Source organism: Crocodylus porosus, unplaced genomic scaffold, assembly GCF_001723895.1.
Source record: "Crocodylus porosus isolate Cpor-Errol unplaced genomic scaffold, CroPor_comp1, whole genome shotgun sequence".
Taxonomy (NCBI): Eukaryota; Metazoa; Chordata; order Crocodylia; family Crocodylidae; genus Crocodylus; species Crocodylus porosus.
In genome coordinates this window covers 10178057-10193426 of record NW_017728925.1, presented here as the reverse complement: position 1 = coordinate 10193426, position 15370 = coordinate 10178057, and the positions used below count along the sequence as shown (strand labels likewise).

Genomic DNA, 15370 nt, shown 5'->3' with positions numbered 1-15370 from the left:
AATGCTAAAAATAAATGAACTTTGCAATGCAACTCTGGGCTCCGGCATAAGGCTGAGGGCTCTCACATTCTTTTGCATATCTGCAACTTTTGGTGGTTTATAACCAGGTATAAAAATATTCTTATGAAAGTTGTGACAGTTGGCACTGTAGTGAGCCTTCCAGTTGCAATACAACAACAAGCCAAGTGCAAGCCAAATAAATTGCCAACAGAGGACTTGGGATAATGCTAAGTGAAGAGAAATCCTTCTAGCAATTTTTCTATGCTTCTAAAGTGAGAGGCTTCCATTTGCAATCTATTACTATTGTTTGTCTGGAGAAACAGGAAGAAAGAAATCAGAGGCTGGGAGGCAACAAGAAGAAACTTGTTTCAATTACCTTGATGATTTTCTGCAAATTCCGCCAGGTCTCCTCAAGAGCCTCCATAGTGAACCAAGTGTATGGGTTGGAAGCTACACGGAAGCTCTTGATCTGGCGGTCCAGCTCAGCCAACTGGTTGAAGTCAGCCTGGGCAGAGCTAAGCGAAGAGCGGAAAGCATCATGAGCCTCTCGCAGGGCCTTGATTTCTTCCAGTGAGTTACAGCGCACAGGGTCAGTCAGGTCTTCCTCTGCATTCTCAAACCAGCTGTTAAAGGCAGATGCCTTCTTTGCAAAAGTCAGGAATAGATCCTCAACCTTGGAGAGAAAAGACCATCCACATGTTCAATTACATGGTAATTCAAATTAAAATGGAGTCATAAGCAAAAGGATTGGCTATTAAGTATGTACAAGGGACAATAAATCAATCCCATCACTTGTTTCTTTCAAAGCACTTCACAAAAGATAGGTGCTATCTATAAACATTGTCTATAAAATGGGGATAGTAATGCTTCTTCTCTTGACACGTCTGCCCTAGAGACACATCCCCTTGCAGGGATGACCACATGGAGAAAGCAAAAGCACCCGCCGAACACACGTGTGCATCTTCTGAAGGCCAGTCCTCTTTTGGGAGGCAAAGGATTTCTCTAGTAGTGGCTCTGGGTGGTTGCAGCACTAGGAGACAAGGGTGCTCTATCTTCCGAAGCCCAGGAGAACGTGTGTCACTGGTTCCCTGCTCGTTTTTGTCTGGGGAAGGGGGTATTTTTGTTGCAGTGGAAGCAGGAAAAATAGGATAAGGATGGTTGGGGCTAGTAGTGTACAAAAATCAAAGCAAAACCTATCCACCAAAGCTGTGTATTCAACAATGTGTGTGATCACACATACTGTCTCTCTCATCTATTTAGCCTGAAAGCTCTTCAGGCCAGGAACTACTTCTATACTGAATCAGTATGAAGTTGGGCTGATTTTGAACAGAGCCTTAGGATACTACCCTTCACACAAATTATTCACAGCAAGAAGGGATCGCAGGCACAGAGAGCTTGAGTAATCTGCTCAGGAACACAAGAAACCAGCCAGCAACATAGCTAGGAACAGACTCCAAAACTCTAGATTCCCAGGGTACTTCTACATGTGGTCCAACGCATTCTGATTAATCAAGTCTCCTGGAGTGTTTCAATCAGAACGCTCCAGTGTGCTGCACTGTCTTGTGTATTCAGCAGCCTAGCATTTCAAAATGTTGGCAGGATGCTTTAACTAACACTTGCTTGAGAGTCAGAAGTACCCCCACTGCCATTTTGAAACATGAGACACTGAATACATGAGCTGTTGCAGGTGTTTTAATTAGAGTGCCTCCTGGGAGACACTAATTTAAAAAAACTCCCCAGAGCACATGTATAGGTGGCCCCAGTGCCCTCACGTGTGACTAGCTGAAACCATCTCACCCCTTAGCATCTCCAAAACATCTGTATGAAGGAAAAAATGCTCATCCTCCAACAGACTATCAGTTAAGCATACACATGTGACACTGAAGCTGCAAAAGGTGCTCATGACCTAGAAGGTGCTTGATTCAGACTAGTCTGTTGAGAACCTCTTTCATGAAAGCTTCTCATAAGAAAATACGTTTGGCCTCTGCCATGTAGCTGTGCTTTTAAAAAGCCTGCATATTAATGACTTTAAAATAAATAAATGAATAAATAAATCAGTGCTCTGTGCAAGTGTCAAGCTTCACAGAGCTTTAAGTTATTACCACCCCTGTTTGTGATGGTCCCCAGGCCTGTGCACTCACCTTTCTGAAGTGCTCCTGAGACTCCAGGAGTTTCTTTTTCCGGGCAGCAGAGTTGGCCAGCAGCTGGTTCCAGCGTTTCATCAGAGAAGCATGTCGGACCTCAATGGCCTTTGACTGGATGTGTTTGGCGGCCAGTAGCTGGTCTTTCAGTGCAGTGATGTTTGCAATTCCTTCCTGCTGGAAAGCCTGAAGACCAGCATCGAAAGTTTCCTGCAACATTAGATAGGAACAAGTGAATTTAACTGTATTACTGGATGTATGAACAAGGAAAAAATAAAAGATAAGCGCTCAGACATTCTTCTGTCTTATTAAGTAGAAAGCTCCCTTCCCTCTGAACAGAGATGCTTGGCACACTGACCTGCTTGGTGAGGAGTGTTTGCACAGAGGAAAGATCTCGCCCATAGTCATCTGTTTTCAGACTGTTTTCCTTCTCACCTAGATAATGAAGCGCAGACTAAATGTAAATACACAGGCATTTTTCCAAAGCACACAGTGATAAAGAACATTTGTCTTGTTCAGGTTAACTTGCAGTCTTTATGCCTACCCACTATTCCCTCCTCTATGTAGGAAATCAGGGAAGGGGCCTTGGGCATATAGAAACTGTCCCCCAAATAGCACAAAACCAAGGCAGATATTTGACTACTTTGAAGATCACAGGTATGGACTACCACCCACCCCATGTCTGCCTATTCAAAACAGTAAGTTTGAATATTTTGCTCCATCTGTATGAAGGGGTGTTTTCAGTCTCCTGATCTGTCAGCAACCCAGTATTAGTAAAGCACAATACCTATCCAGGACTCCACAACATCAGCCTTCCAGTTGAACTGAAGGAAGGCAGAATTCTCATCCAGCTTGGCCTTCCTTTGAGCTGCTGCCTTCTCTAGATCTGACACTTTGTCCCTCAGGCCTTTCATCTTGGCTGTGATGTTCTCTTCATGGTGATTGTTCTGTAGGACAGGAGAAAAACAGTTCAGTTCCTGTGTGACTTAAATGTCTTCCACATCCCACTGGGGGAAACTTAGTTCTTTTCACTATCTTAAGAAATGTTCTTGAGACATAGGCATATGAAGGACAGCTTAAGATGCTTGTGAGATGAAGCTAGGAGCTTCAAAGGCACAATCCTAGCCAGGAAAACCTCTTTTATAAATGAAAATAAATCCTGCACATTTACTCACAACAGTTCACTGGCTCCAAGAGCAAGGGAACAGATCTGCCTGGTGTGCTAATATAGTGACCTCATTTTATTTCCAAACATGCCCCCAAAAGTGAGAGAAAACAAGAAAGTAAACACAGTCTTGCTTGTTCTTCTGTTGTCAGGTTATGAGAAAAATCTGAGAAATGAATGTACACAGCAAAAAAGAAAATATGGGGTTGCTAACAGTCATTTTAAGGTTTTCAAGGGAAATTCTACCTCAGTAAGATTTCTGTGAAATATAAACAAACAGGATGAGAGAAACATTAAAAGCAACAGCAAAAGGAGTCAGCAGTAGACACCGCCAAAGGTCTCAGTCCAAGATAGGTGGATTATTGTTCTGCTCTTCAAAAACCCAAGTATAAGAATCCACCAGAAGGAAGAAACAGGAATAAGTGACTTGCCCAAGACAGCCAGCAAACTGGAGAGCTAGAATTAGAAACACGGGGTTCTGCTTTTCCCAGTCCATCAAGCCCTCTTCAAAAATAATTATTTTTAATGACCAACCAAACGCACCTTTTTAAGCAAGATACACCACCACATACAGATGGTGTTAAACAACAACCCAAAATCTTTCTAAATCAGTGTCAAGAGGACAGTGACTATTTCAACAAATGGAAGCTTTAGAGAACCTTTGAGCTACTTTCCTTACCAAATTCAACTCACCTTCTTAATGAGGTCTTCTCCATTAGCACAAACATCATTTACTCTGTCCTTGTGCACGGTGAAGTCGGTTTCAAATGCTTCATGCTTTTTCAGCAACCCCTGCAGGGAAAGCATGTTTGTAAGTAACTTTTCTAGATAACCATTTCTCAGATAATGCCTTGCAAAAAGATGGATTATTATTATTCTAATACACCAATGACTGACACATTCTCTGCTACAAATGATATTAGTCTTTGCATTCAAGGACTCTTATCTAACACCTGATCCCCTTGAAAAGTAAACAAGTATAAATTAGCAATTCTAATCTAGTTTCTTTCATTCCCCCACCCCCTGCCCTCCCAAACAAGCTCTTCTCTACAAACTCCAGCAAAGATATCAGCTTGCAGATCTAATTTACCTGGAAAGTACTTAGCTCCCCATCTTATAAAAACACTTCCAGAGAAATGTAACTGTAAAGTACATGGCAGACGCATGGACTTAAACAAGACTCCTTACACATTCAAGTTAACCAGGCATGTACCTGCTCGCAAGATCAGGGTCTTAAAACGGGTCTTAAAATGCTATGAAGTGAAAGCCATTCTGTTTCTCTCAAATATTGATGGCCTCTTCACTGGAAAGGTGTCTCATTAAAATGTAACTCATAAAGGGGCTATAAGCCTGAAATCCTTAAGTTTGCTCTTTCCTAGGCCAGTTTTCCAGCACCCCTGACAGCAGTTGATTGAATTAGGGCTGCATACCAGTTACCCCAAACTTACAAGTTTCTTCCAAGGGCTGAAACTGAATCGTTTTAATTTTTTTCACAAAACATTTGTGATCTCTGCAAAATATACTACTTGTAGTATAATGAACTGACAATCTCTCTGACTGGAAAAATAAAGCATGGAAGGATCCATTAAATTACAACCCATGTGTGTCCTGAATAGCAGATGCCAGCAAGAGAAGTGCAGCCTCCTGCTCACCTGAATAGCAGCAAGTGTGTCTCCATAGTCTTCACTGGCTACCAATGTCATTTTCTCATTAATCCAGGCTTCTTCTTCTTCAACATTGGCCACGAATTGCTGATACTCCAGAGACTCTTCCAGACGTTGGCCACTGTTATAAGGAGATAATAAAGAAAAAAAGTCAGAGACTATCTGACTTTTAGTTACGACAGAAAAACTGCTAATTCAGACAAACTGGACATTAGTACACAGACCAACAATACTTGCTCACTACCCTCAAGCTTTTCTGTGCGATAATTCACACCACCATCTTTCTACAGAAGCTAAGAGCACTTACACACATGCGGGAAGCCTGCTCCAACATGCTGGAAATCTAGCACGTCAGAGCAGAGTTAACGAATTGAGTCTGCTGGAGCACATGAATTGATGTGCTCTGGCAGCCTCACGTGTCACATGCATCAGCGGTGCAGCACATCTCCATGCTGAGAAAATGGCAGCGCTCCAAAATAAAATACATTCAATGTGCTTTAGTTCAAAGAAGGGCTGTGATGCTATGGTCCCCAATTTGATCTGGCAGAGATTCAGCCCGATTCAGTGGCCAAATCTCTGAATTGAAATCAGAGAACCCTTGAATCTCTCCAAATAGAAATCAGAACCCTCCGAATCAATTCGGAGATAGACACAGCTGCAAATATTTTTTATGCACACCTCTAGGTAGCAGGCAGCTCGTAAATGCTGCAATGCTAGGGCGCATGGAGCATCCCACAGGAGCATGGGGAGGCTCCCCAGTGTGCTTGGCAGCAGACCCAGAAGTGGGGTGGGCCAGAAGCACCTCCAATCCACTTCTGGGTCCACCGGAGAGCATGCTGGGTCCCCCACCTCGGCTTGGCGAATGGCACCTCCTGGGTCTGTGGGGGTGGGGGACACCCAGGGTCCCCCCATGGCCCATCACCAAGCTGGGGAGATGCAGGGGGGGCCCCAGCACACCCAGAAGTGGACTGAAAGTGCTTCTGGTCCACTTCTGGGTTCACACTGCCGACCATGTGGAGGGCTCCCCTGCACTCCTGTGGGACACTACGTGCCCCAGCGTCGCAGCATTCACAAGCTGCGCTGGTACCTCAAGGTATGTAGAAAAAGCATTTAACGGTGTGCCTGTCTGAACTGCTGATTTTCTGAATCAGCATCGAATCTTCAGATTTAGCCAAATCAAAAATCAGGGACAGTGATCCGAATCAATCAATCGAATCACTGTCCCCAATTTGGGCCGAATCTGAATTGAATAGGGCCCACTTCACATACCTCTAGTTCAGAGCACTCTACTACCATTTTCTCAGCACATAGACATGCTGTACTGCTGATACACATGTTGCATGGGCACTTTTAAATTAGCACAGCTAATTAAAAGTGCCCAGTGCTGTGTCAGAAATGCACATAAAAATGCCTTAAGAATAGCTCTCTGTCACTGCCAGTTCTTTATCTACTGTAATTTAATATTTAAAGATTATGGACTATGTCCTCCTGATAGTGTCTAGTCAGGAAAACACAGCATGACAGGGATCATAGCCAATTAATTCTAAACCTCTGACCACTGTAAATGGAGAAAGAACAAAGCCCCCAGAACTTACTGTATAGGACTTGTGTTTCTTATTGGTGAGCACATACTACAGCTTTTACTGAGGAATGTTACAGCTGACTTTTTTCACAGGCTCCTGTCCTGGCCCCCATGGAATGCATTATTAATATTTATTGCATACAAATGGCTGCAGACAGTACCAAGGATTTGGCAAATCTGGATGCATGCCCCTATATTGTTGTATTTATACTACCTGTCCAGGAGGGCTGGTTCTCACTCACCGTGCAGATGCCAGCTGCTTTAACTCCTTCCAGTGCTCCACAAATTGAGCCAGTCTCTGCTGTATCTCCTCCTTTCCAATCGTGTTATCATCTGACAGTTTCTTCCCAGTGTCCAGTACACCCTGAAAAACAGACAAACATATGCTGAACTCTGTGTCCAGCAGCAGAGCTGCGGTTATTCTATGCTCAGATAATTTATGATACTTTTGAACCATTTTCTTTTGTTAACAAGGACTTTGTGGGCTTGGAACCAAGAACAGAAATGCTGCTCCTTGAAGAGCAAATAACTTCTGGTCACTTTTATAAAGTCTGACTGTATGTTTTGCTGTGTAAATCAACACCTGGTAGTGTTAAAAATCTGCAACCCAACTACATAGTATACCACACTCACGCTACAGTGTACCAATTGTGAGCACTAATCCCTCACAGGGCATTTTCCCTCCCTCACTGTCTACAGCAAAAGATTCAAGGAAAACATCATCAGTATCATCTATGGGACATTGCCCCCTCTGACTGGCTTCTTTACCTGGATGGCAGGCTCATGAGCAGCCAGTTCTGCTTCCAGACGTTTGTGTTTCTTCCTTAGGTTCTGCACTCCAGTAAGGTCTCTGCCATAGTCCTCTGAGCTAACCAGCAGTTTCTTTTCCCTGAGTTCCAGAGGGAGAGAGAAAAAGACAATTGGTTTATATCTCCTCTAAAAATGAAAAATAACATCCACACTTCAGATTTTAAGTCTTCCATCCAGTGTCCAATACATTTTTAAAACTTAACACCCCCCACCTCCTCCCAATTTTGACCCTCTCTGAGGCCGTCTCCTCAAAACACCAAAAGGAGTGGGAATCAGCCCAACCATTTTTGCTATTTCCTTGATTATGCACCAACAAAATCAGCCTCCACAAAGACATCTTTAGAAAGAATATCCAATTAATTACAGCAAGAGGCCAAACTAGTAGAAATCCTCTCAGCTGTCTCACAAACACCTTTTTGACTTGATACAGAAGGACAGTTCATTCATAGGATTTGTAGGGACTTTTCCACAAGAATAAGTCAAACTTCAATAATTAAATCCCAGTTAAATGAAACTGTTTTCCCAAAACTGGATGATTTCTGAGGCTTGACTGTGGGTATCTGTAGATAATACAGCCATGCCTCCAGAGTTAAAGCCATTTTTGATGCTTCTCTCTGATCAGTGTTGGCAGAGAAAGCATGTATAAGATGCATTATAAAGATTTACTATATGCGGTCTAGGGAGGTAATCATGCAGATGTGGGATATACCGAAGTTTATGGCCCAGTTTGGATAATACAGTTATCCTGGAAGACTAATTTTGTACACTACAAGAGAAACTATGCTGACAATGGTATTACACAACCATGCTTAAATATAACTTTTGTAAGCATGGCAGTAATATGGGCCCGACCTCAGACAACACTACACCTAGCATGTCTGAAGAACATACTTGATCCAGGACTCCTCATCATCCATATCCCGGAAGAACTGATGCAAGCGGTGGGACTCATTTAGCTTTGCACGCCGGGCTGCTGCCATACTCTTGATCCGCTGGAACCGTTCATTAATGGTGTCACGCTTGTCCTTTACTTGGGAAGTGTCGAAAGCGCTGCTGGTCATCAAGCTGTCAGCCTGGCCATTCAGGTCCTTCAAGCGATCCTGGGAACACAAACAAGGAGTGAGCAAGGAATGAGCACTGCAAGTATGAAATCTTGGCACAGAATCAAACTTAATGTGGTTCCTTTGCAGATATCATGATGTAGTCATAGAAACTGCATTTCAAACAGGTTTAAAAACTTTGTAGCACATCTTCATGCATGACTGACTTCACCAGTTATTACAACTTCTCCTTGTAAAAATCAAGACAGAAGGTGCTTACTTCATGGGCAGATATATCAGCTTCCAGGAGTTGGTGTTTCTTCAGAAGGTTATTCACAGATGCCAGGTCCTTCCCATAGTCTTCAGATGCAAGCAGGGCTTCCACCTGGGAAACAGACAGACAATTGCAGACTGAAGCTCTGCAGGACCTTGAAAATGTAATGCTCTTACATGTGAACTGTTCTCTTCTTCTCCTCCACCTTCCCAAGTATAGATTAAGACCATCAGCTTTTTCTCCCTACAGGCATCAAACATTTCCTTTCCTCTACGCTTGGGATACTGCTTGCACTGGCAAAACTTCCCAACCACTTGCTTTCTATCAAGAATTCTGTACTAAAGGACTGCTTTTGCTGATGATACCTTAACTCTGCCATATTCTAGGATGCCACCCATGTCACAAGAGGGAGCCCAAACTAGAGAAAATGCAGTCTCTTCAAATAATTCCCCATCCCAAGTTGTCAGCTACCTCTGAAAGCCAGAAATCAAAGTCTTTGATTCCAGTATTGAAATTCTGCTGTTTGTTGGCTTCTTTCAGCTTTTGGCTCTTCTCTGCTGATTTCTGCACCAGGAATTGCCACTGGTCAGCCAGAGCAGCTAAGCGCACCTGTTACAAGGAGAAAAAGGTAAATAAGGGTGGAACAAAATCCCTAGGAAGTGCAGCATAGGAACAAGATACAAGCCTGGTGGCCACTTCCCCACCTGTACAACATACAGTCACTATTTCCTGATGTCTAACAAACAGACAGCATTTTACTGCTATGTCTGCAGTATCAGAAAATATTACACTTCCCCAAGCAAAAAACCAAAATAGTTCTTATGCTTCCTACTGTACAGTTATGAAAATAATAAAAAACATCTAGGAAAGGCAATTGCTTCTTTTCCTCCAACAGAATACAAGTGCAGAAGCAATTCAGTGCTAGGAATAACTGTCTTGTATTTGCTACACTTACCTTTACTGCATCCTCACTGCCAGCACACGCTCCCCGATCGATCAACGAATTCCCCATATCAATGACTCCACGGATCCGGTCTGCATTAGCATGAAGTTCAGCTTCAAAGGCCTGATGTTTCTGGTGTTTGCTCTGAACACAGCAGAAAAAGTGATTAATGACTGCATTTTAGGCTCCTAAATTATTCTCATGGGCTGAGAAGAGAATGGAAAGGTTTGCTGTGGATCTGAGGGAAAGGAATTTATGGGTCATCTGATCTGGTGAAATACTAAGTGCCCAAAGCAAAATTATAAAAATCCAATGCCATCTAGGCATTTGTAGTGCATTTATCATTGTTTATTCAAGTGATTTATTCCCAATTACTGGAACTCAGATCGGTCCATTTAACTGGTGGACATCAGGCTGCCTCTAACCAAGCATATTTATTTGTGGGTAGATATGTATAATACTATTTCTGCTTGAGAATATTTCTCCAACATTAATAGGAGGCTGTTAACCCATTTCCAATTTTGAAGTTCACCTGTCCTCCAACTACAGATTTCCAATTTATGCAACACTTCTACAATACACTCTGTCTGTACATACCCAAATATAACGGCTCAGATCGCAATCAGTTTTGTGGGTTGTATGACTTCTCCCATCCTTATTTGCAAGTCAGAAAGAAACCTCACTACTCTACCTGACCCTTTTCTGGACAGATTGATATTAAGGCTCTAATACGATTTGTGTACTAAAATGCCAAGGTAAAATAGTTGAGCTACATCTGACTATTTAACAGAGTGCTAAGCCACATGCTGAAATTTGTCTTCACTGAGAACTGAGAGCGCCATGAGAACAATAGGAGCCATACAAGAGTAAGTGTGCATTTTTCCTTAATATATACATGCACAGACCCATCAAGAGCATAAACAAAGGGACAAGACAGTATTTACATATAATCAACTTAAAATGCTAGTAACACTGGAGACATGGGGATATGCACTACCCTGGGGGAGAATGGAATGCAAGGAGAATGTTAAGAGAGAAAATAAGACATGAAAAACTACAGCACGGTCATGAGAAATTCTGCATGAACTGCTTTATTCTGGAAACAGCTAGTTCTGAGTAGTGTGATTAAAATCAGTTAAATCCCAGAAATTTAATGACATTTGAACTCAGTATGCCGGGGAAAAAAAAAAACAACCACTGCTCCCCCCATCCCTTCTAATGGGACAATATCAGCTTAATTATCACAAAAATAAACCCATCCTCCAGGGAAGGGTCAAGTTTGTTCTTTTTGAGAAATCATACAAAAAAAATCTAAAATTTAGTAGAATCTCTAATGCCTAAAGATACAAACAATGCTTCCTTCACTCCTGCTCCCCCCACACAATTAATCCTCCTCCTCTTTCCTTTGTGCCGTTTTCTTCCTCCATTTGCAATCTTTCCTTTATATCTTCCACCATGCTGGCCCTGTTGGTGTGTGGCCATGTGGGATTCCCATTTTTAGTGACATTTCTCATGCCTAAGAATTCTGACTCCAAGCCCAAGCTTGTGGAGCAGGTAACCCCATTCTAATTCCACGGAGTATGAAGACAAATACAATAGCTAGATCCTGAAAAAGGAGGAGGATACCACCCACACTTCATTCTATCAGCTACTTAAAGAGAAACTAACAAACAATGCAGCATGAATCAAACAGACCATGCAGAATGCACCTGCAAAACTAAAACAGGTGCTTCAGAGGAATAAACAAAAAAAGCCACATCCAAGAACAAAGGGCCCAGTAACTACACCTGAATGGAAGCCAATGACTATTAGAAAATGGAAAAGAGGCTGGATGAATGGATGGATGGAGCAATAGACTGCAGCCAGACCATGTCCTCACACAATCTATGCAGGGGGAAAAAAACCAACACAACCCCCCCCCCAAAAAAAAACAACAACACATATTACAGCTAGTCCAAACTACAAAACTTACCAACAGTTTGGAAAGCTACAAAACAGATTGAGAAGAGAAGCAAAGTTCAGTGCATTTATTATTTGACCACAAACCAGTATTAAAAACGAAGGAAATGACTTCAAGAGCCTTCCTCTAATACAGAAACATTAAGAGCGGCATCTCAGAACAGTAAATAAACCTGGGACCTAAGAGACATTTATCAAAGAACAATAATTTTATTATCTGGATCTGGGGGGGAAGATGGAAAGAAAGGACAGGAAAGTTGTCTAGGGACTTATGCAATTTCAGGCCATCTGTGAATATTTTATTAATTATATGCATAAAAACTTAACTACTGATTTCTGTTTTGGGCTGTTCCCCATATACAATTCATGCTTTGACTTCCACTTCTGAGGCGGGAGGTGCATGCCAAATACGATCTGTTATCCTCTTATAACACAACTGGGATTTCTCTGGGCATATTATATCATCAACAAGATAAACTACAGTGGAGTGAAAGCCTTCACTATGCTTAAACTTTCCTGGGCTGAAAATATTATTTACCTGAATATTTGTGGGATCCTTGTATGATTCATCACTTGCAGTTTGGAGCTTTTCACTGATCCAGGCCTCTATTTCATCAACATCACGGCTGAACTGCTGGAGGGTCTGAGATTCTCCCAGCTTAGACCTCTTCTCAATCATCTGAGCCTTCAGGCGACGCCACCTGTACAGAAGCATATAAAGAGTTGATGCATATCTACGCCCTGAAAACAGGTATGAGACAGGAGATTGCATGCAATCCTAAAAGCTCTAAAAGCCACCTCCAAAGAATTACCCAATTTCAGCTAGTATCTGAAACACGTTATCAAGACTATGAGCGCACAAACCTGTCCAGAACCTCATTGCGTCTGTTAGAAATAACACCTTTCGCATAGTGGTCCGCAGAAATCAGTTGGTCAGCAAAAGCCTGAAGAGCAGCAATTTTTTCTTCCTGCATAAAAACAAGAGCCACAGAAGTTAGAATGAGTCTAGTATCTCCAAAAATCAAAAAGCCAACGTGAACAGCTGTGTAAGAACAATAGGGGACTTCTTTTTTCTTTTAAACAGAAAAAGAAGCAAAACGATCTTACGACTATAAGTCCTAAAAGGGAGTCAGGCTTATATGTCAGGACTAGCACAGAACTCCACTTGGAAACAAGTGGGAAACCCTGCAGACCAACAGGAACAAGATGAAGAGACTTTTGTTCCCTGTGCCAGACCAGTATAAGATTTCTTTTAAAGAGCAGAAAGGGATCTTCTAGGGCTTAGGAAAGTAGAAGGAACATTGCTTTTTTCCCAGCATATGGGATTTCCATTGCAAACTTTTTAAATAAATACTTCTGATTTCATCATGTCATATTCATAACCAATGGGTAGCATACTCCCTCTCAGCATTAACTTCTAAACTTCAGATTTACAACCCCAAGATGTGAATGTGACCCGTCTCCGTGACCTTCAATTTTTGTTCTTGAAGGCTGTATGAAAATAAACTAAGTCTGCCTTTCCCTTTAGACTTGCCCCTCACCTGGACATTGATTGCTTTATCGAAGTCCTCGTGTTTCTTGATGAGAGCCTCAACACTGTCTAAAGTGTCACCTTTATCTTCCGTGTTCAGGAAAGCCTCACGGGCAGCCATCCAGTTTTCAGCCTGTTCACAGTCCCGATGAAACAGCTAAGGAGAAAAAAAAAAACCAGGTATGAAAGGAATCCAGTCATCACTGCTCACATATCTGAAAAGAGAAAATTTCCTTAAGAAAAGAAGCTTTCTTATGTAGCAGAGTACCTGTAATTCTAAACACTGGTCCAACATCATTCTGCGCTGGACCCAGGCTTTCTCCAGGTCTGCCCGTTCCCGATCTAGAATATCCAGTTTCTCTTTAATCTCTGGACTGGCATAGTGTCCACGAGCCAAGAGTTGTTGACCAAATTGTTCAAATGCCTGGAAAGTGCCAGCCCTGGCATCTATTTCAGTGCGATGTTCCTGTACAGAAGGGAAAGAAGTTTATTGAATAAAGCAGAATGCTAAATCGTCAATCTGTTCTTGGCAAATTAAATGGAAGTTAAAAAAACAAAAACAAAAACAAGAACAACCCCTCCTGCTGAACTGAATTACTACAGTGCAATTGAAACTGCCTTCAGGAGAAAAAGGCTTAAGATCTTCTACATACCTGGTGCCTTTCCAGCAGAGCCTCAGCTCCTGTCACATCCTTTGCCAGTTCATCTGAGGACACCAAGCCCCGGATTCCATTAATCCAAGACATGAGGTCCCTGCAAACAAGCAAAGAGAGAAATATTTGAGGCTTTTTGCAGGAAAATGAGCTTTTTCACTGCCTCAGCAGATGGTCACCCTAAGTCCTCTGCCCTGTGTACATCACTGATGTTTAAACACAGTGAGGATTAGGGATTTTATCCAACCCAGCATTTACCTGAAGTCACTGAGGAAACGCTGGAGGTCATGAGAGTCCCCAAGCTTCTCTTTGCGCTGGTCAGCACGTTTTCCCAGGCTGCTCCAGGCCTGGTTCAGCTCAGTACACTTTTCTTGAAGGTCTTCGGCAGACTCCGGGTGCGACTGGATTAGGCGCTGTGCAGTCTCTCCAAGAGAGTTCACCTGGACAGCAAAAAGGAGGAGTGAGGACAAAGATGGCAGGAGCCTCCTCTGCAGTTCAAGCATCACTATGAGATAAAGGAAATAACCCAATATGTTTTTCCCATTCTTGGGCTTACCTTGTCTCCAAGAGCTGCCAGGTCTCTCTCAAAACCTTCATGTTTGCGCTGCAGGGCCTGCACACTGGCCAGGTCATGTCCATAGTTATCTGTATTTAATGCCTGATTCTTCTCTTCAATCCATTCCTTAGTTTCATCGGCATCTCTGGTTGCAGGAAGGCGAGGGGGGGGGGGGGAAAAAGTACTATGAAGCTCATGCTAAATCTCTTTATCAAACTCCAAACAGCTTGTTTCCTAAGAATGTGAGTGCCTATTAAATGGTTTCTTTGTCAGTTTTGAAGCAGACTTAAAATTTCTCAGAAGTAAGAAAATGTTAGTCTAATTTAACGAGCAGAATTTGTGCTGCTACTTTTGAGAACTGTAGAGCTCGTATTACCCATCATATCAACCACTGTGGGGAGTAGAAAATTATTGCCCTCATTTAAAAAGTGGGGAAACCTAAGCCAAAAGGTTTAAATGGCTTCCTAAGATCATATAGTCAATCTCTGGCAAAAGTGGGAAAATAATCCAGATCCTTAACATCATAACTCTAGTACTCCTGTATTTCATCAGACTAACCTCTTCCTCTTAAGTGACAGCAAAATAATAGTCAAAATTCTTCTTTTAACATCCTTTGTTTAGATTGCGGTATGAGCTTCGGAAATGAGTGACAATAGTAGTGGAGAACGTTGCACAAGAAATGATTAATCATGCTTATTACAGTAGGGGCCAAATGACAACCAAGAGCAGGGGGCTGGACTCAATCTTCCAAGGTCCCTTCCAGCCCTGGTGTCTATGATCTATGAAACAGACTTCCATTGTGCAGGCACCTTACACACACATAGAGATGAAGTTGGTCTGGTAGTGTTGTAGCAACCGGGGTGGTGGGGGGAAGAAAAAAAAACAGATGCTGTACACTGAATAGGAGAAAGATTCAGTACACAAACACTTTCAAATGTTTATAAGGTTGCTGTCATACTGTATTGAACTGCCAAAAAACTGAACAGAGGAGCTAGATCTGTGTGTGGCAGCCAGTGACCAAAGGATAGAGGAGACAAAGGAAGAAAAGAGGC

The 15370-nt window shown here is 42.4% G+C and overlaps 1 protein-coding gene across 7 annotated transcripts in view; it reads right to left on the bottom strand.

Annotated features, from left to right (window-relative positions):
• Window positions 1-15370, bottom strand: part of SPTAN1 (spectrin alpha, non-erythrocytic 1) — a 60654-nt gene that overhangs the window by 8567 nt on the left and 36717 nt on the right. For 4 of the 7 annotated variants that reach the window (XM_019540699.1, XM_019540701.1, XM_019540700.1 and 1 more), the window contains 20 exons: window positions 14319-14463; window positions 14021-14202; window positions 13763-13862; window positions 13378-13575; window positions 13120-13266; window positions 12443-12546; window positions 12117-12279; window positions 11592-11606; window positions 9632-9763; window positions 9148-9285; window positions 8683-8787; window positions 8254-8462; window positions 7321-7441; window positions 6795-6916; window positions 4959-5091; window positions 4000-4098; window positions 2929-3088; window positions 2500-2576; window positions 2142-2351; window positions 377-673 (listed from right to left, as the gene is read on the bottom strand). In XM_019540699.1, coding sequence (XP_019396244.1) covers window positions 377-673; window positions 2142-2351; window positions 2500-2576; window positions 2929-3088; window positions 4000-4098; window positions 4959-5091; window positions 6795-6916; window positions 7321-7441; window positions 8254-8462; window positions 8683-8787; window positions 9148-9285; window positions 9632-9763; window positions 11592-11606; window positions 12117-12279; window positions 12443-12546; window positions 13120-13266; window positions 13378-13575; window positions 13763-13862; window positions 14021-14202; window positions 14319-14463 — 2857 coding nt within the window. The remainder of the gene's footprint in view (window positions 1-376; window positions 674-2141; window positions 2352-2499; window positions 2577-2928; window positions 3089-3999; window positions 4099-4958; window positions 5092-6794; window positions 6917-7320; window positions 7442-8253; window positions 8463-8682; window positions 8788-9147; window positions 9286-9631; window positions 9764-11591; window positions 11607-12116; window positions 12280-12442; window positions 12547-13119; window positions 13267-13377; window positions 13576-13762; window positions 13863-14020; window positions 14203-14318; window positions 14464-15370) is intronic. The other 3 variants (XM_019540698.1, XM_019540702.1, XM_019540704.1) reach the window with 1 other exon arrangement.